The sequence below is a fragment of the Hemibagrus wyckioides genome, linkage group LG03 (genome assembly GCF_019097595.1).
Source record: "Hemibagrus wyckioides isolate EC202008001 linkage group LG03, SWU_Hwy_1.0, whole genome shotgun sequence".
In the NCBI taxonomy this organism is placed as follows: domain Eukaryota; kingdom Metazoa; phylum Chordata; class Actinopteri; order Siluriformes; family Bagridae; genus Hemibagrus; species Hemibagrus wyckioides.
This window is the reverse complement of record NC_080712.1, coordinates 27,777,081-27,796,786: the sequence shown is the minus strand read 5'-3', so window position 1 is coordinate 27,796,786 and position 19,706 is coordinate 27,777,081. Positions and strand designations below refer to the sequence as shown.

Genomic DNA, 19,706 nt, shown 5'->3' with positions numbered 1-19,706 from the left:
CAGCAACAGGGGGACCAACACAATATTAGGCACGTGGTCATAATGTTATGCCTGGTCGGTGTGTCTTGGTCATTACTTAGTGCAGTCCAGTCTTTGCAAGAATTGTGTCTACATCCTTGGAGTTGAAAGCATTCAACATAACAACAGCAATCTGAGACAGTCTAAGAGTAAAGCTGCTACCCATCTGAACCGGTTGAAGTGGATACTCCATGTGGAAAAATAGTGAAATTTCACACCTATAGCATATCAGCAAGCATAATATTAGCATGTTGTGTAACGAGAAGAGTGGGGAAAGCTATGATTTATAGTGTGTTTATATAATGTCATGACGCGTACAGGGTGTGTAATGATAGTATAATTTAAGCTTTGCTCTGAACCAGGAGATTTATTTAACCAGAAAAGGTCAAATGGGATTATTCTGATTATTTTAATTTCCCTAGTTTTGTATTTCCACACACATCTGGAAAGGAGCTAAATGTTTATTTGAAGGGTTTTTATGTTGTGAAATTAAACAGTCTGCGCTGATGAGCGTGGGAAATAGGAAACACGTCTCTTGCATTTTTGCATGGTTTGTTCTCATTTTTCCTTTTCTCCACTGTGAAGAACAAGACTTAGCAATATTTGCTGAGGCAGATTGAAACAATGAACATAGCAGGGAGCGCTCTGTATGCTATTTTGTTGTTTTAGCTGACATGAAAAAGGAATTGACTTGAAAATAGGTGACATTAAATTACTGTTTTATTATCTCCTGTGAGCACATCCATCAGAGAGAGCCAACCATAAGATGATAATTTGGTACCTAAAAAAAAATGTGACTTTAGAGAGGATGAATATATGGGACATGATCCAAGCTGGACAGATCAACAGGAATGAAGAAGCTAAACAGACTCACCTAATGCCTTTATTACGCTTTAAAGCGGAATTTGCTTAAAATCCTTCCTTTTATTAATAGGGATGTGAATTAAGTGTGTTATTAAGTAAGTGAACGAAATGTCTATAGAGGAATCACTTCTGTTCTACAGATTTCGGACATCCATGTTACCGGAGAGTCCGAAGACATGACAGCAAAAGAGAGGCTTCTGCTCTGGTCCCAGCAGATGACCGAAGGCTACGTAGGGGTCCGCTGTGACAACTTCACTACTTCTTGGAAGGACGGAAGGCTGTTCAATGCTATCATTCACAAGTACAGGTAATAATGCTCAAGTGGTTTTTGTCGTATTTGAATATTAAAAATACATCATACAGCAGGTATGAAATAAAAAGCATCATACAGCAGGTATGAAATAAAAAGCATCATACAGCAGGTATGAAATAAAAAGCATCATACAGCAGGTATGAAATAAGAAGCATCATACAGCAGGTATGAAATAAGAAGCATCATACAGCAGGTATGAAATAAGAAGCATCATACAGCAGGTATGAAATAAGAAGCATCATACAGCAGGTATGAAATAAAAAGCATCATACAGCAGGTATGAAATAAGAAGCATCATACAGCAGGTATGAAATAAGAAGCATCATACAGCAGGTATGAAATAAGAAGCATCATACAGCAGGTATGAAATAAGAAGCATCATACAGCAGGTATGAAATAAGAAGCATCATACAGCAGGTATGAAATAAAAAGCATCATACAGCAGGTATGAAATAAGAAGCATCATACAGCAGGTATGAAATAAGAAGCATCATACAGCAGGTATGAAATAAGAAGCATCATACAGCAGGTATGAAATAAGAAGCATCATACAGCAGGTATGAAATAAGAAGCATCATACAGCAGGTATGAAATAAGAAGCATCATACAGCAGGTATGAAATAAGAAGCATCATACAGCAGGTATGAAATAAAAAGCATCATACAGCAGGTATGGAGGCCTATGTGTTTTTTGTTTTGTTTTTGTTTTTTTTAACTCACTAAAAATAATTATCAGGACAAGCATCATGTTCTTACCGGGAACACTGATTCATTATATGGATGACCTAGACACCTAGATTTCTCTGGCTAAATATAGCCTTCTCTCATCATGTGCTACTTGTGTTACTGTAGAAAGTCACATGATTCCCAGTGCATGTGCAGCATCTCCTGAGAGAGCTCTCTGGCATCAAACGTGCTTAATGCTGGTGTTTTAGGGATTTATCAAAAAGCATTTAAACACAGCTTTCAGAAGTTCTCAGATATTAAAGTTAGTACAGTGCTGTCTAATTAGTAGCATACGGAGCATTCCTATAAATAATAAACATTAAACGTAAAAAATGTCTAACTGGACCATGACCAAAATTTAATAAACTGTGGTTATGAGCAGGAGAAGCGAGTCTGTAAAGTCAGCATGGGCTTTTTTTGGGGGCAAATCATCATGAATGTCCATAGTAACAGTCAAAACAGAAGCAGGATCGTCAGTGAAAATTCATAATCAACTGGAAAACACACAAACCTCAGAAAAGGTTCAGAAGCAATGAGTTCATGAAAATACTAAGTCAACAAAATCAAACTAGACAAAATGATCAAGGGTTGGAACACAGAACAGATGAACACAATAGGGCAACTAACCAGTGACAGGACAGGGGTGGGGACAGGACTTGAACCAAAATAAAAAGCACATGGAGAACCAAGACAGTACCCTGTACTGAGAGAAGAAATTTGTGACAGATAACAGTCTAATCATGACAGTAGTAATTTAGCTAGTTCTAGCAGCATCAGCTAATCTGAAGAATTTCTTTCTCGTCAGGCCTGACCTGGTGGATATGAGCAGAGTATCAACACAGAGTAGCAGAACAAACCTGGAGCATGCATTCACTGTGGCTGAGCAGCTGGGTGTGGCCCGTCTGCTGGATCCGGAGGGTAAGTCTCCTAGACACAGGTGTCCATACAGGTCTTTTTTATTGTGGATGATTCCTGTAAGCCTGTCAGCTTGTGCTGTATTATTTATTGTCATTATGTAAAATTACGCATCAAGTACTTACATATATCAGTTTCCACATGTATCTACTTTAATCACAATGAAACTACCAATTAGGGTTTTATTCCGAGTGTTCGAGTGCCATTTCGTCTGTCATCAGAAATGTGATCTCATTTTAAGACGCAGCTTTCCTCTCTCGTATTTAACAGACGTGGACGTCACAACTCCAGATGAGAAGTCCGTCATTACCTACGTATCAACATTATATGATGTCTTCCCTAAAGTACCGGAGGGTGTTGAGGGCATCAGTGCAAATGTAAGTAGAGAGCAGCAAGATTTATAAACAGCAACGTAACATGTATTAGTACAAAAAAGTACAGATATTTCTATTATTTCAATCCTCAATTAATTGGTCATGTGATGAACCCTTATTGTTATTTTAGTTAGTAATTATTTTTTTGTGTTTGTATTAACAATGCTTGTGGCTTGGTAGCTTTGAGACAATATTTCATTGTTGGAGTCAGTTTTGAAAAGACTATGTCTGAGAATCTGGCTTGCGCCATGTAAAACAAGAGCTTTATAGTTCTGTTTGTAGAGTAAGACATTTAATTTAATTTAATTTAATTTAATTTAATTTAATTTAATTTAATTTAATTTAATTTAATTTAATTTAATTTAATTTAATTTAATTTAATTAACAAACAAATAAATAAAATAAATAAATGAATGAATTAATATGATTACATAGTTATTTCTGTTTGCTTACTAAATGGTTCAGCAGGATGGTTCAAAAAGCAATTGACCTTTTTCTTCCAGGACGTCGATGTTAAATGGGTGGAATACCAGAATATGGTCAATTACCTCAGCCAGTGGATCAAACATAACGTGACTGTCATGTCAGACCGAAACTTTCCCTGTAACCCTGTGGAACTTAAGGTAAGGCAGCATATATCCTGCTGCAACAAATCCTCAAACTGCCTATCTGAAGAAGATAGGTTAGTCATAGAGCAGGCATCTTTGCAGTCTCTACTCCATAAGGGTGACTGCAGGATGTTAAGAGGCATAGCACTGGGTTTAAGAGAATGCTAGAATTATAAAGAATAGAAAGATGAGATGTTTTTTTTTATGTACCCACACCTTTTGTGCTGAGATTTGCAGTATTGCTGGCTCTCCTTAGACGCTGTACGAAAGCCTGGGGCATAGTGCCAGCTTACTCTGGGAGTATGCAGCGTCCCTCTGTTGCTAATGAGGTTTATAGCCTGACTAAATATCACTACAGATCCTTTTCCTCAGCTTCGGCTCAGACAGAGGTCGAGTCGATATGAGCTCTGCTGCGCTCGTGTGAATATCGACTAAAAGTGTTCTTTAATAAGGAGACATATTTTCTTTAAAAGCTGTCGTAAACCCATCCTGCTGCTGATTTTTTTCTTTTTTCTTCGTGTTCTTTTGATTTTTTTTTTCAGGCACTTTATTTGCAATATCTGCACTTCAAGGAGAGTGAAATCCCACTAAAGGAGAATGAAAAGACCAAAATCAAGCATCTTTATAAAATGTTAGAGGTACGCTTCAAAAGATTCTCTATACATATTATTCGTTTATTTGTGGGATTGTGTAGGATTAAGATCTTTATGGAAAAGCTAGAAGATGTGCCTTTAATGATACAGGTGTGGATCGAGTTTGGTCGCATTCATTTGCCGGAGGGTTACCACCCTAACGATGTGGAGAAGGAATGGGGCAAGTTGATCGTGGCAATGCTTGAGAGAGAAAAGAGCCTAAGGCCTGAGGTGGACAGGTATGAATCTTTACTATTTCCATATCACTAGAGCTTATTGATGGCTTTCAGGTCTGGGAAATAGATAATAGGATTGTAAATTAAACTTTTTTAGACGATTTAGTCTTATCTTTATAAACTAAAATCAATTTCGTAAACGCACTGAAAGGATCTAGGATAGTTTAATGAAAAAAAAAGCATGTAATTTAAGGGTGGAAGATGTGAACATGGGAATGTGTTGCTGTTTATGTGCGAGTTAAATATCGCATGGGGTTCGTGATTTAGTCTTTTGATTTCTTTCGTTGCTTTCTTCTTCCAGTTTTAAATGGGTGCCCTCAGGTACAGTAATTAGCTTGCTGATACATCTCTGTTCCCAACGAGCTGGGATGGGTTTGTTTACAGGGAAAGTGTTTTGCAGTTATGTGACTCATATCAGAGGAAATCTAAGTCATATTTAGAGGCAGCGCTGTGTTAGGTCTTGTTCAGTACCTCCATTGTTGATATTTATATGGACACTAAGCTTCGTAATTATATGTCTCCTGTCCTGTACAAACAGCTAAATAAGTCTATTGAGGGAGATGGGTGGAAAAGGTGGGTGTGTCATTTTGGTATTACATTCCACGCTCTTTGAAACAAACTGTAAGTGTCTGAACTTGTAGCGACTCTTCTGTCTGAGAAGAATGTTAGGTGTTTTTCACCAGAGGGAAATATGATTGGGGGGCTGGCTTTTTTGCTGCAACATGTGAGCTTATAAATGGCAGTGAATAGAGAGCCCTGTGCCAGCAGAAGGCTTGCACCATGAGGATTATGTCTCGGATGGAGGTGTGGTAGACGCTGTTCCCTTTGGGTGGCCTGGCTATCATGAATAGCAACCTGGTGTATCGCAGTGGTGGGGGGTCATCTGTGAGCAACAGCACTCTGACTAGCCTCGGCTCGGCCGAGAATTTGTTAACTGGAGCACAAGAACCGTTCTCTAGCACTCCGTTTTATCTCAACAACCACTCTGTGTACGGAGGAAGGTGAGGTGTACGTCTGAGCTCTTGGGTTCTATATAGACATACTCTTGGTGCCCTCTTCTTGAGCATATATATATATGTGATATTTTGCCATTGCATGCAGCTAAATGTCATCTGTTATGTTCATGATCGTAGACTTGAAATGCTGCAACAAATCGCAGACAGAGTTAAGCGAGACTGTGTGGCTGGAGAAGACAAATTAGCCTTAGCGCGGGCATCTCTGCAATCTGTAAGTATCGAGACAGTCATAATATTCTTGAAATCTCTCTTTCTGCATGGGAAATTGACTTCAGTTTACCATAATATTTTCTCCAGGATATAAAAAGGTTAGAATCTGGGATCCAGTTGCAGAATGAGCCTGAAATTGCAGGATACCTGCTGGAGTGTGAGAATTTGTTGAGACAGCAAGTGGTTGACATCCAGATTTTACTGGATGGGAAGTTCTACCTGGCAGATCAACTTGTTCAAAGGTGAGAAACCCTTGCAAAGATCTTGAATTTACTGCTAAACTGCACAGCTGTAATTTACTGCGTTCTTCAATGTGCCATTCAGACATTTTTAGAAAAATGTGGATAAAAAGTGTGAACTGAATTTTGTTATAGGGTATCCAAGCTTCGTGATGACTTGCTGACCCTCAGGACAGAATGCTCCTCAGTGTACAGCAAGGGACGTAGCCTAAGCACGGAACAGACCAAGATGATGATCTCCGGCATCACGCAAAGTTTGAACTCCGGCTTCTCTCAGAACTTGAACGTGGGTCTAAGTCCTGCCCTCTCCACCAGCTTTACCCCAGCCATTACACCAGGACTGACACCAGGACTGACCCCAGCACTGACTCCAGCCATGACCCCAGGGTGCGGATTGACCCCGGCACTGATACCTGGCTTGCAGCCTACTCTGAGAGTCGGAGGGTCCATGGAGCCAGGGATCCTCCAGCACATGAAACACATGCAAATCCGCAAGCCGATGCTCAAAGCTTCATTAGTTGACCCCAGCTTGTCTGAGGAAGAGGTCAATATGAAATTTGTCCAGGACTTGCTTAATTGGGTGGAGGAGATGCAGGTAAGTGTTCTTTGGTGATTTTTTTTTTTTTTTTTTTTTTTCAAAGTCTTTGAAATAACTGGTGTTGGTGGAAACTAAATGTTTATTTATGCTTTTAAGGTACAGCTTGATCAAGGCGAGTGGGGATCTGATCTACCGAGTGTTGAGTCTCATTTAGAAAATCACAGAAATGTTCACAAAGCCATCGAAGACTTTCAGATGAGCATTAAGGAAGCACAAATGAGTGAGGTGGGTTTTTGATTCTTTTGTACTGTTATGCTGTTCAAAGCAATATAAAAGGCTTGGATGGTTAAATGCCTGTCTGACGTTTTAGATTCAGATGACCCACCCACTAAAGCAAAGTTACTCGGACAAGCTGAGCCTTTTAGAAAGCCAGTATGGGAGGCTACTTGTGAGTATGATGGAATAAAAGTCTGAATACATTTTTATTACCGAATCGAATAAATACCACAGATGTTGAGTTAAACTTTCTTAATAATTGGTTTACCGCTAAAATTCCATGATGTCTTTGTCTTCAGAACTCTACTAAAGAGAGACAGAAACACCTGGACAGCCTACATAACTTTGTGTCACATGCCACCCGAGAGTTAATTTGGCTTAATGAGAAAGAGGAAGAGGAAGTAGCGTTTGACTGGAGTGAACGCAATAGCAACATCTCCAGGAAGAAGGACTACCATGCTGTGAGTCCACCCTGCTGCTTTTTTATTTAGTTAGCCTAACTTTGTACACACCGAGCCTGGGAATATTTCACAACCATTTTTCCCCAAATGTGCTTTATGCCAGTATAGTTTGATAAATACCAGATTACTGTACCATAAACCAGAAATGGTAGTAATTTGCCTCACCCTACACCACCACAGGATCTGATGAGAGAGCTGGATGAGAAGGAAGGGGTGATTAAGTCAGTCCAGGACCAAGCTGACATCCTTTTACAACAAAACCATCCAGCTAGGCTTACTATTGAGGTAAGGCAAAGTTGTATAAACACAGGCACCATGTAATGACTTCACTGTTTTTTTTGATGCAGGCTTACAAATTTATTGATTTTGTCTGGTTTTCTGGGAACTCTCAGGCATATAAGGCTGCCATGCAAACACAATGGAGCTGGATCCTGCAGCTCTGCTACTGTGTGGAGCAGCACCTGAAAGAGAATGTTACTTACTTTGAGGTAGGTGACGGTCTGTTTTATGTTGAACTTTTTTGTCTTTTTGGCTCGTCTGATTAAGCCTTTGTTTCTGTTACAGTTTTTCAGTGATGCCAAAGAGTCTATGGACTACCTTAAAAGCCTGCAGGATTCAATTACAAGGAAGTATGGGTGTGACCGTACTAGCAGCCTGCATAGACTGGAGGATCTTATTCAGGAGTCTATGGTTAGTAATTTATAGTTAGCACAACACTATCTAATGAATCATGAGTTATAATCAATAACATTTCAGTCTGATGTGTTTTTTTTTTTTTACTGCAGGATGAGAAAGAGCAGCTTCTTCAGTACCGCAGCACTGTGGCTGGTTTGGTAGGGCGGGCCAAATCTATTGTTCAACTCAAGCCCCGCAATCCAGAGAACCCTGTCCGGACTTCACTACCTGTCAAGGCCATCTGTGACTACCGTCAGATCGAGGTAAATCCCTTTAAAAACGTGTCCTTAGGTTACTAAGTCTTGCATCTTTGTTTGCTAAGTTATGTTTTTAATTGCAGATTACTATCTACAAAGATGACGAGTGTGTGCTGGCCAATAACTCTCACCGAGCTAAATGGAAGGTAATCAGCCCTTCAGGGAATGAGGCCATGGTACCTTCTGTCTGCTTTACCGTGCCTCCGCCCAATAAGGAGGCAGCCGAGATGGCTAGCAGGTGAGCGCAACACAATTATGAATTCTTTCCATCCCTTCAAAAAAGTCAGTGTTCCTGCACCACTCCCTTTTAACCACAGTATCAGTTTACCTTCCTTGTACAGGCAACATAATGCTCTGTCCTCCCCGTAACCTCACATGTCTTTTTTTTTTTTTTTTTTTTAAGAACAGGTTTTGCCTAGGTCTCAGCGTTTCATGTCATTGCATTTTTTCCCTTTTAATCAGGATTGAGCAGCTATATCAGAAAGTGCTCGCCCTGTGGCACCGCTCTCATGTGAACATGAAGAGTGTGGTGTCCTGGCACTATCTGATGATTGATATCCGCAACATCCGCAAAAGTACTGTTGCCTCTGTAAGTTTTTATTTTTATTATTACTCGGCATAAATGTCTGAATTAAACTGCGACATATACGTACAAATGGATGGAAAAAATAAATACGTATAAATCAAATGCATGCCATGCTCCGAACTTACTTCATCACCATTAGGCAGCATTTACGAGACAGATGTATCAACATGCTATTTATTAAATCTAATCATAGCCTGTTGGGGCAGGTTTGCTAACACCCATCTTTTTTGCTCTGTGCGGTAGCCAAAATTAACTTGGCATAAACTGTTCTCCTTAGATTAAGACTATGCTGCCTGGCGAGCACCAGCAGGTCCTGAGCAGCTTGCAGTCCCACTTTGAGGAGTTCCTGGAGGACAGCGAGGAATCTGAGGTCTTCACAATGGCAGACTGCACTCAGCTAGAGAGAGAGGTGCTGGCTTCGAAAGAATTCTATGAGGAATTGCTCAAATCTGCAGAGAGAGGTAAGAGCATGCAAATTTGCCTTATCATAGCCCTTTAAGCCTTTTGGATTGAATCCTGTGGAATTCTTGATCCAGCTTTGAACTATGCTGTTAAGCCTATAACATTACATAATGCATCAGTTATACCTAATTGTTTACAGGATAATTTATAACATTTATAAGACTGAATACAGTGTAGGATTTTTTTCATGGGTAGTTTTATGTATCACCCATTTGACTGAAACTCCTTTATGTGGTCAACAGAGGAACATGAGGAATCCGTGTACAACCTCTTCATATCTGAGGTCCGTAATTTCCGCATGCGCGTGGAAGCCCATGAGGAGCAACTGATTCGGCAGATCCGCTCACCTCTAGAAAGAGATGACTCGAAGGCCATTATGCAGCGCATCACTGAACAAGAGGTACTTTCTTCTCATCAGGAAAACAAGCATTATCATGCGCTCAGAAACCACACTGACTATTAGCTCCTTTTTATACCTACAGAGAAAGAAAGCAGAGTTGGACCGGTTGAGTGAGGAGCTTGTGCTGCTAAAGGAGAAGTGTGAGGCATTCCTCAGACAGGCTGCTAACTCTCCATCAGTGCCCACACTGTCCTCTGAACTCAATGTGCTCACTCAGAGCATGGCTCAGGTCTACTCCATGTGCTCCATTTACCTGGAAAAGTAAGTGTGCCCTTTACCGATGTGATCAAAAACTAGAACAAATCATCATGAATACTTTAAGACTGACTGTGCCCTAAATCGCTGATGTGTCTCAGATTGAAGACGGTGAATTTGGTGGTGAAACACAGCCAAGGTGCTGAGGCTTTGGTCAAGCTGTACGAGGGCAAACTATGTGAGGAAGATGCAGTCAATAGTGACATCAGGTCTATTGATGCAGTTATGAGCACTCTCAAGGTAGGGAGTTTAAACAAATGTCTTTGCGTATTTTTTTGTGTTTATTTACAGTTGCTTTAGCTTATTATCCAAAATTGACCTTTTCAGCAATGGAGATCTGAGATAGATGAAAGAAGAGATGTATTCCATGACCTAGAGGATGAGTTACAGAAAGCTAGAGCCATCAGTGACCGTATGTTCAAAACCCATAATGAGAGAGACTTTGACCTAGATTGGCATAAGGAGAAGGCTGAGCAGCTTGGAGAGAGATGGCGGAATGTCCACACTCAAATTGAAAACAGGTCAGTCAGGCTAATAAGTAAATTAAGCACCGTGCAGTAATATTGCCACCTAGTTTGTTTGAAGGAAATGAATGATATTCAAATCTGCGATCGTTTGCCAGACTTCGAGATCTGGAAGGCGTCAGTAAGTCCCTGAAATACTATAAGGATGCATACAGTAACCTTGATGAGTGGAGCAAAGAGATGGAGGTCAATCAGCTGAAAACTCAAGAGAACCAACCAGAGGACAGCAAAGCTTTGGCGGAGTTATTAAACCAACAGAAGGTAAGAAATCCATCTTTTTGTGTTCTCAAGAAATGACCAATTAAACATGTTTTTTTTTTTTTCATCTAGTCAGATTGTGACTGTGAGTTTCTGTGCTTAAGGTGCTTGTTGCGGAAATCGAACGTAAGCAAAGTAAGATCGATGAATGTCAGAAGTACTCGGAGCAGTACTCAGCTGGAGTGAAAGTAAGACTGACCTCACCTTATTGAAGCTTTTTGAAAGGATGACACAGAAATATGGACTGTGTATCACGCTATTCTTTGCTTCCAGGACTATGAACTTCAGTTGATGACCTACAGGGCCATGGTGGACTCTCAGCACAAGTCGCCAGTGAAGAGAAGGAGGATGCAGAGTTCATCAGATACCATCCAGCAGGAGGTGAGTTAGAAAACAATTTATTCAACAATCAGTATTATTAAATAGTGCTATTTAACTATCAGGCTTGAAATGTTTACTCAAGCTATGCATTGCTTTTCTTTTCCTCAGTTTATGGACCTGCGCACTCGCTACACAGCACTGGTCACGCTTATGACACAATATTTGAAGTTTGCAAGTGAAACGCTGAAAAGGGCAGAGGAAGACGAGGTAGGATTTTCACATGATTGTTTCTCTTAATTTATGTTATTATGTTACATGGAAGATTTTCATTATTAATATTGCCATTTGTTCAATTGCTTGCATATGGAATGTCTGGGTGCTGGTTTTGCAGATTATATTCAAGTGTAATCTTGAATATAATGAAGTGCTTGTTACTGTGTTGCTTCAATTGTAGAGATTGCTAGAATGGTCTCTGTTCTGCAACAGTAGCTTTTGATAACTGTTTACTTGCTTTTGGGTATAATATATTTCCTGCCATTCTGCACACACCTTTCCAGTATACTGAGGTATCTCAGTATGAAAGCTCTATTTGTTCTAGTTGACACTTGTAAGTGTTATTCACAGGCACAATAAGGCAAGCATATCCTTTTTATACTATCTTTAATTTCCGAAGCTGTTTTTAAATACAAAATATTTAATATTTTGTATTGTTGAAGGTGGAGGGGCATTTTCATGCTTGGTTTGGTAAGTGTGCCACAACTCTTCCTTAAGCCAGCTTTTCTTTGGACTGGAAGGTAATTTTACCTTTAATTTCAGAGGAAGACATGTATGGACAAAGCTGAGTATAGGAGCTGGTTGGATAGCATGGAGGTGCAGAAAGTGGCAAGTGACGAGGAGGTACTCAGGCTCAAGCGGCAGGTACTGGAACTAGAGGCGTCCTTGTCCGACAGACAACAGCAGCTGGACATCCTGGGAGGGGAATTAGAAATGCAAAAAAAGTGTATTGAGGAATTGAATGTACAAAAAACTAAGGCAGAGTATGAAGCGCAACAATACAGAGTTGAGCTAGAGGCTGCTATTAGATCCAAAACTGCCACTGAACAAGAGCTTAAAAATTTTCGTCAGTTAATCCAACAGGCAGAGGCCAGACAACAGTCTTTGGAGGAGAGTCTTCGCATGCTAAGGAAGAACATAGAGGAGAGCACTCTGGCCCGTAGGAAACTGGAAGATCACTTGCGACGCAAGGACAATGATGTCCAAGATCTGGAGGAGCACAGGCGTTCATTGGAGCGGGAGCTGAAAGCCAAGGAGGTCGCTGAAGCAAATCTCCTGAATCAGATTAGGATCATGGAAAAAGATCTGGTCCAAAAGTCTTCTGGTTCTAGACCAGTGCGTGGGGAATCACTGAAGGAAGTTGTACAGAAATCCACCATCTCCATCTCTGCACCTGAAGCAGAGGCCCTACAGTTCAAAGTGGATGAACTCACGATGTGCAAAATGAAAGCTGAAACCGAGATCAAGACATTGAAGTCTGAGCTGAACTCGATGCTTATGCAAAAGAATATGTCTGATGAAAAAGCACAGCGCTTTAAAGAGCTCCTGGATGATGCAAATAATAGACTGATGAAGCTTCAGGTGGAAATGGAGTCAGATAGAAACAGCATCAGAACGAAATCAGACGAACTGAGGCAGGAAACCTCTGAACTTAAGAAATCTGTCTATATATTTCAGGAACAAGTCAAATCACTTCAGCGAGACAAATCTTCACTTGAGCACAGAGTGCTATTCCATAAAACAGAGGTTGACGGATTAAAGGAACAACTTAAGATCAGTCAAGGAAAGCTTCTCCAGTGGAGCTCTAGTGAACAAGAGAATTGTCAGAAATTGAGAAGTCTAGAAGAAGAGCTTACCACCAAACAGGCTGAAGGAGAACAGCTGAAGTTTAAGGTGAATGAGCTAAACAGAGTAAATCAGTTGTTGGAAGGTGATGTCAGGCATCTGACGGTAAGTATTGAGTCATTCCAGCAAGAAAAATCACATTTTGAGCAAAAGATAAAATCACTGAAAAATGAGTCAGAGAGCCTTAAGGAGCAACTGCAGAAAGCTAAAGAAGAAGTGAGCATTAAGACGAGAATAGAAAAAGATTTGCAGCTAAAGGTCAAAAACCTCGAACTAGAACTTCAGAAAAACGACTTACAAGTGAACCAACTCACAAAGAAAACAGAGGAACTAAGAAGAACCATGTTGGACAATGAACGCTTAGTAAAAAATCTGAGTGCTGAACTTGATAAAGCTAATATGGACAATGGCAGCAAAGATCAGCAAATTAGCATCTTTAAATCACAAGCAGAGAGTGCAAAATCTCAGCTGAAAATAATTGAAGACGAACTTCTTAAAAAAACCCAGACATCCCACGAGCTTCAGTTAAAACTGCGAGACTACAACGAGGAGGTGAAAAAAACATCCGAGTTCCAGCAGAAAGTCAAAGCCCTCAATGAAACCATAACTGATCACGAAACAAATATTCGAAATCTGAAAACAGAGCTGACGACCATATCTGTGGAGAAGAATGTAGCCAATCAAAAGGTCCAAGAGCATAAAGTGGAGATTAACAACTTGAACCTGGCATTACAAAAGGCTAAAAATGAAGCACAGAAGGAATCGTCAGAGGCTAAGAAGAACATTGCAAAGTTGAGAGAGCTTGAGAATGAACTTATCCGATGCAAACAGACCATAAACCGAATGACTGGCACCTCCGAAAAGGCCACGGTCAATCTTAAACTAGATATCTCTACTCTTCAGAGAGAAAAACAAGCCGCTGACCAGAAGTTACAAACTTTGAAGACTGAATTTGATGAACTGAATTCAACTCTCAGAAAGACAAAAGATGAGTTGCTCAGAGTGACTCAAGAATGGAAGTTAAATCAGTCAAAAGTGAAAGAACTAGAGACAGAACTTCAGAAGAACAGGCTGGTCATTAGAGAAATTAACACTAGTTCTGACAAACATACAGCAAACCTACAACAGGAATGTTCTAACATTCTTAAAGAGAAAGGTATAGCTGAAGATAAAATCACAACTCTGACATCTGAAATTTCACAGCTAAAAATGAAGCTGGATCACACTCAGGAAGATCTCATGCAAAAGCAGAAGGAAACATCGGCTGCCAAAATGAGATCCCAAATGTTAGAGGACCAGTTGGAAAATTGTAAGAGGATGCTCGAGGACCTGAAAGGGAAACTTGAGCTGCAGAAGAAGGGCTATGAGACGCAGTTACAGTTGGTGCAGAATGAGATGGAGCAAAAACTGGCACTGCAGGAGTCACGAATGAAGCTAGAATGTGACCGAAAATCAAAGGAGCACTTGTATAGTGCTGAAACAATCGAACGAGACAAGCAGCAACTTTTGCAAGAAATTGAGAAGCTGAAAACGTTGCATTTAAATGCCATGAAAGCCAAGCAGGAAGCTCAGAAACAACTTGACAGCATGTCCTCTCAACTGGAACAATCTAAGAAACAAAAAGGAGCTCTGGACCTTGAATTGCTTAAAGCAAAATCTAAGATTACAGAATTAGAAACGGAGAAAATCAGAGTGAAATCCAGTATCTCTCAACTGGACAGTATCCGCAAGGAGAACTCTGAAGAAACGGCGAGACTGAAGCAGATGTTGACCGAGACTAAGCAGAAATTAATGATGGCAGAAAATGAAGCAAAACACTCAAAGGACCAGATCACTTCATACATAAAAGAAGTGAAATCTTTACAGGAGAAGAACCTAAAGCTTGAAGTGACGTACACCTCGGAGATGAAACGTCTGAAAGAGTTGGAAAGTGTGAATCAAGTCAATCATCAGTGTGCCAAAGATGGTGAGCTTGCAAAGCTGAAGACCGAGTTGATGCTGACGCAGAAAATAGTGTCTTCATATGAAGAGGCCAAGCAAAATCTGGAGGAGGAGATTAAGAAAATGAAAATGACTTCAGAGGTAGGTATCAATAAGAATTTGTTAATGTTTGTAAATTAGATACTGCAATTGAATGTAGACCTGTCATTTTTCTGTGTTTCATACATTTACCTGAAGACAAAAAAATAACTTTCGATTCATCTCTTGCTTTCAGATAGCTACGTTGAAGAAGGATCAAGTATTGGAAGAACTGCAAATTATCAAAAAAGACCAAATGATATCCTTGGATAGAACACCCCAGGGACAAAGTATAGCTGAAAACTATATACAGGACCAACATTCAACTGTGTCCAAAACCAGCCAAAGTAGTCTTACTGAGCATACATTTACATCCCTGAAAAGCTCACTGCCAGACAAAGGCAAGTCTGGGAAAAATCAGTCTGTAACATTTAACATCAGCACTATGGAGTTTGATGGTGCATCTGAACCGAGCGAGTCAAGTTTGTCAAAGCTTCAAGGACTCAGGGGTCGGGTCAGTATTAAAAAGTTGATCAAAACCAAAATAATCACTGAGGAAATTGCACTTAAGTTAAAAACCGGATTGATCACAATACAAGAGGTTCAAGCATCACTAGCCCAGTTCACTGGCAAACCTGTTTCAATTGCTGGGATTTATATTGAATCCGGCAAGAAAAAGATTTCTTTTATGGGCGCTGCAGAGGCAGGTATTATGGCGAAGACGTATGCTATCGAGTTTTTGGAAGCACAAGCTGCCACAGGAGCCATAATTGATCCAATCACCGGTGAAAGCTACAGTGCTTCAGCAGCTATTGATAAAGGCATTATTAGTGAAGAATTTAGGGAAAGATTAACAGATGCTGAAAAAGCAGTGAGTGGTTACCCTCACGGTGGAAAACTCCTGTCTGTCTTTCAAGCTATGGAAGAACGAATTTTAGACAGACACAGAGGGAAGGCAGTACTTGAAGCACAAATTGCAACTGGAGGGTTGATCCATCCTTTGATTGGTATGCGGATTCCACCAGATTGTGCCATTGAACAGGGACTCATAAACCAAGCCACCCTCCAAACTCTGTTCGATCCTATCACTAATCCAAAGAGTTTCCACAACCCAGAGACAGGACAGAGAGCATACTATAGTGAACTCCTCAAATTGTGTGTATATGATGTCAACGGTGGCGTTTATCTTCTACCCTATGGAAACGATCATATTTCCAGTTTCACCCCAGCGAGCACTCACAAAGTGTCAGTCATTAACAGTTCCACTGCTACAGAGATGTCGACATATGAAGCTTACAGGGCCAGTCTGATAGATAAAAGAATCTACCTTTTCCTCTCGCAACAGGAGAGCGAATGGCAAGAGACAACAGTCATTGATTCCAGTGGGAAACCTCTGCATATTTTAACTGATCAAAAGAGTGGGAGACAATTTTGCATTGAAAAAGCTCTCAGTCTAAACATCCTTCAAACAAGTGAACTTCAGAGCTACCGTAGTGGTCAAATGAGCATCTGTGAGCTTGCTGACCTTCTGATTTCTAGAAAAGTTGTGATAAAGAATATGTACAGCCCTATTGCAGGACTCTGGGATGTCACCTTCAAGAAAAGACTCTCTATTGTCAAAGGATTTCAACATAACCTTGTGGATAGGCTCACTGCACTGAAACTCCTTGAAGCTCAAGCCTGCACTGGAGGCATCTGTGACCCTTCGTCAGGTGACCGATTTCAGATTGCAGATGCTGTCCACCACAGACTCCTGGATGAAAGTTTTGCTCGACCTCTGCACCAGTTTGAGCAAGCCTTCAACGGCATCATCCATCCCCAGACTGGAAAGACACTGACAGTAGGTCAGGCAATGCGTGAGAACTTGTTCCCTAAAGACGTCGGACTCCGATGTCTTGAATATCAGCTTGCAACCGGAGGCCTGATCAACCCAGAAAGTCATAACAGGTTCTCTTTGGAGGAGGGAGTCAAGGGCTGTCTGATTGACAAAGCAACAGCTGCCCAGCTGAAAGATGACCACCCACTTGCCAAAAATATCACCTGCCCAAAAACAAAGCGAAAAATTTCTTTCAAAGAAGCTCTGGAGAAAGGAGTCTTTGACAGCCACACCGGACTCCTGCTGCTTGATGCTACAAAGCCACATAGTATTGGGAGCATGACGTCTTTCCAATATATTTGGACTTATCGTCACTTCTAAAGCATCATTTACAGATATTTCAGCTAAAATAGAAGCAGATTTGTGCAATTGTTGTTAACTTTGAATGAAACTGATCTTGTTAGCATGTTAGTTTCATTCCATATGACTAGGACAGCAATGAGATGGGTTCACAGAATGCGTGGTGTATATGTATACATATGTATCTATGTCTCACAACTGAGAAGGGTTTTTTTTTTCCCTTATCAAATTTGTGTATATTTGTTTGTCTTATATATTTTCCACAGCTTGTTTGTATGCAACCACAAAACACAAAACATCCATCTAACAAAAACTAATTATTTAGTCTTCTGTTTTATTACTAGAATTTATTTCTCAAGTGTTAAGCAGAAATGGCATGGAGGTATATTTACTCATACGCAGCGTGACGGCAGTTGGTTGAAGTTTTCTCGCTTTTTGTAATTCATTTCACAACATCTTTTTTTCCATGAACTTCAGAAATCTGTTGAAGAGGAGAGAAAAGAGCACGGTGATAAAGTTAGCAAGTTGTTAAAATGGATGTCTGATGTGAAATCGGATGTGAACAAAAATGGAAAGGCTGTAAGTGATGACAAAGGCAGCACAGAGCGCTCTAATAAGCCTCAGGTAAATAACTACAATGTGTTTTTTTTTTTTTCCAAATAACTTTATTTTTTAACAGGTCTCGGAAATAACTTCAAGCAAGTCTCACACAACAGTTCAGAGTGTTAAAGAAAAAAGTTCATTTTTATGTATGTATGGTACTTGGAATAAAGAAATGGACTGTGTGTATTTGTTTGTATTACTTTTACACTTTTCTTGTCTCTTCTGTCATGATATGATGACAATACGTGCATGACCATGGAGAGTTTCACAAGCACACAAAGTACACTTTCACATTTATCATAAACAGTGCAGTTGCCCTATATACCTATTACTTTATTTGCATGTAAATCATTATGCATCAAAAACATTATCTCTGTAGCATATAACTACATCCCTACTTCAATTCATCTTTAGCTTAATTGAGTATAGAAGTTATTCAGATATATTTTCTGCATGAAAGAATTATTTATGAGAAACATTTTCCTTCATTTCAATACTCATCACATTTACGACACATACATAGATTTTATATGTTTTTATATATGTATTGTCCAATTAGCCAGAATAGAAAATGTTTCTTCCATTAGTTTTGGAAGTCATTGGGAGAGATGTATACAGGCCCATTTAAGTTAAGTTGTCTTTGTCACATATACATTACTGCACAGTGATATTTTTTCTTCACATATCCCATCCTTGAGGGTTGGGGTCAGAGTGCAGGTTCAGCCATGACGCAGCGCTCCTGGACAGGGTGGATTGGGGGCTTTGCTCAGGGCAGCTTGGCAGTGCTAGGGCTTGAACTCCAATGTTCGGGTCAACAACCCAGAGCCTTAACCACTTGAGCTACCATTGCCCCCCTTACCAGCTGTCCTTCCCCTTAGGGGACACACTATACAAAGTCATTTAAAATAATTAATAAATAAATAAAAATGGTCACCCTAAAATGTGATTACCTTGAAGCATTTATTCAAGCAAAATGATGTTCAGATTTAGTCCAGCATTAAACAGGAATTTGTCTACACACAGAGAATCCACTTTTACATATTCTTTAACACTCTTTATAATTAGAATTCTGTACAATGTAATGTGGATTATTTATTTATTTATTTATTTAGACAAGCTATGGACAGTACAAAAAGTTGCTAATGAATCCTGTTTTCTATATTATTCCAGATACCTGTGGAAGAAGCTTTGTCAAAGAAGGAACAAATTACCGAAGCAATAAAAAGTACAGAGCAGATTCTCAAGCACAGTGACAAGTATGTTTCTTTATGTGTTTCATGTTTACTGCTTGCTTGCATGTTCAAAATAAATCTGCTTAAACTTCATCAAGATGTGGCACCCTTTCACTGATTATGTTGACCGTTTTAGATAATTATTATTGAACCCCTTCTCCCCTTTTTTTAAAAAGTTATTTTATTTTATTTTATTTTATTGTATGTTATTTATTATTATTATTTGATTTTTTTTTTCTAACAACATCTGTAATTCTTATCGGATTTAACGGACAGAATGAGTGCTACTCTAGGGTTTTGTTGGTAAGGGCTGGGGGTTTGTTAAATGTTTTGTATATGTATATTGAAAATTCAATAAAAATATTAAAACCAAAATAAATCTGCTTTATTCAGTAAGTTGAATTATGAATTGTTTTATTTTCTTATTTATTAGGATGTCTGAGAAGGAAAAGTGTGAAGCAAAAGAACAGCTAAAACTCCTCCACCAAGCCCACAGAGAGATCTCAGAGATGTGTGTGAACCAGACACCCTCTGCTGAACAGGTGAGACGGATGAAATCATCATGCTGCTACTACCTGAGCGCAACATGCTTGTCTCCGTGCATGGCTAACATG

At 39.8% G+C, this 19,706-nt stretch overlaps 1 protein-coding gene across 4 annotated transcripts in view; it reads left to right on the top strand.

Annotated features, from left to right (window-relative positions):
• Positions 1-19,706, top strand: part of dst (dystonin) — a 125,452-nt gene that overhangs the window by 51,741 nt on the left and 54,005 nt on the right. For 3 of the 4 annotated variants that reach the window (XM_058377832.1, XM_058377841.1, XM_058377850.1), the window contains 31 exons: positions 1,023-1,189; positions 2,726-2,838; positions 3,106-3,212; positions 3,713-3,832; positions 4,360-4,455; positions 4,561-4,688; positions 5,819-5,912; positions 5,999-6,153; positions 6,286-6,745; positions 6,845-6,973; positions 7,059-7,136; positions 7,264-7,425; positions 7,606-7,710; positions 7,818-7,913; positions 7,990-8,115; positions 8,211-8,363; positions 8,441-8,595; positions 8,820-8,946; positions 9,221-9,404; positions 9,648-9,805; positions 9,888-10,066; positions 10,162-10,300; positions 10,388-10,581; positions 10,683-10,845; positions 10,947-11,030; positions 11,116-11,223; positions 11,332-11,430; positions 11,980-12,081; positions 17,735-17,881; positions 19,031-19,116; positions 19,526-19,634. In XM_058377832.1, the coding sequence (XP_058233815.1) occupies positions 1,023-1,189; positions 2,726-2,838; positions 3,106-3,212; positions 3,713-3,832; positions 4,360-4,455; positions 4,561-4,688; positions 5,819-5,912; positions 5,999-6,153; positions 6,286-6,745; positions 6,845-6,973; positions 7,059-7,136; positions 7,264-7,425; positions 7,606-7,710; positions 7,818-7,913; positions 7,990-8,115; positions 8,211-8,363; positions 8,441-8,595; positions 8,820-8,946; positions 9,221-9,404; positions 9,648-9,805; positions 9,888-10,066; positions 10,162-10,300; positions 10,388-10,581; positions 10,683-10,845; positions 10,947-11,030; positions 11,116-11,223; positions 11,332-11,430; positions 11,980-12,081; positions 17,735-17,881; positions 19,031-19,116; positions 19,526-19,634 (4,323 nt within the window). Of the gene's footprint in view, positions 1-1,022; positions 1,190-2,725; positions 2,839-3,105; positions 3,213-3,712; positions 3,833-4,359; positions 4,456-4,560; positions 4,689-5,428; positions 5,687-5,818; positions 5,913-5,998; positions 6,154-6,285; positions 6,746-6,844; positions 6,974-7,058; positions 7,137-7,263; positions 7,426-7,605; positions 7,711-7,817; positions 7,914-7,989; positions 8,116-8,210; positions 8,364-8,440; positions 8,596-8,819; positions 8,947-9,220; positions 9,405-9,647; positions 9,806-9,887; positions 10,067-10,161; positions 10,301-10,387; positions 10,582-10,682; positions 10,846-10,946; positions 11,031-11,115; positions 11,224-11,331; positions 11,431-11,979; positions 12,082-17,734; positions 17,882-19,030; positions 19,117-19,525; positions 19,635-19,706 lie in introns of those variants that run through there. The other variant, XM_058377859.1, reaches the window with a different exon arrangement.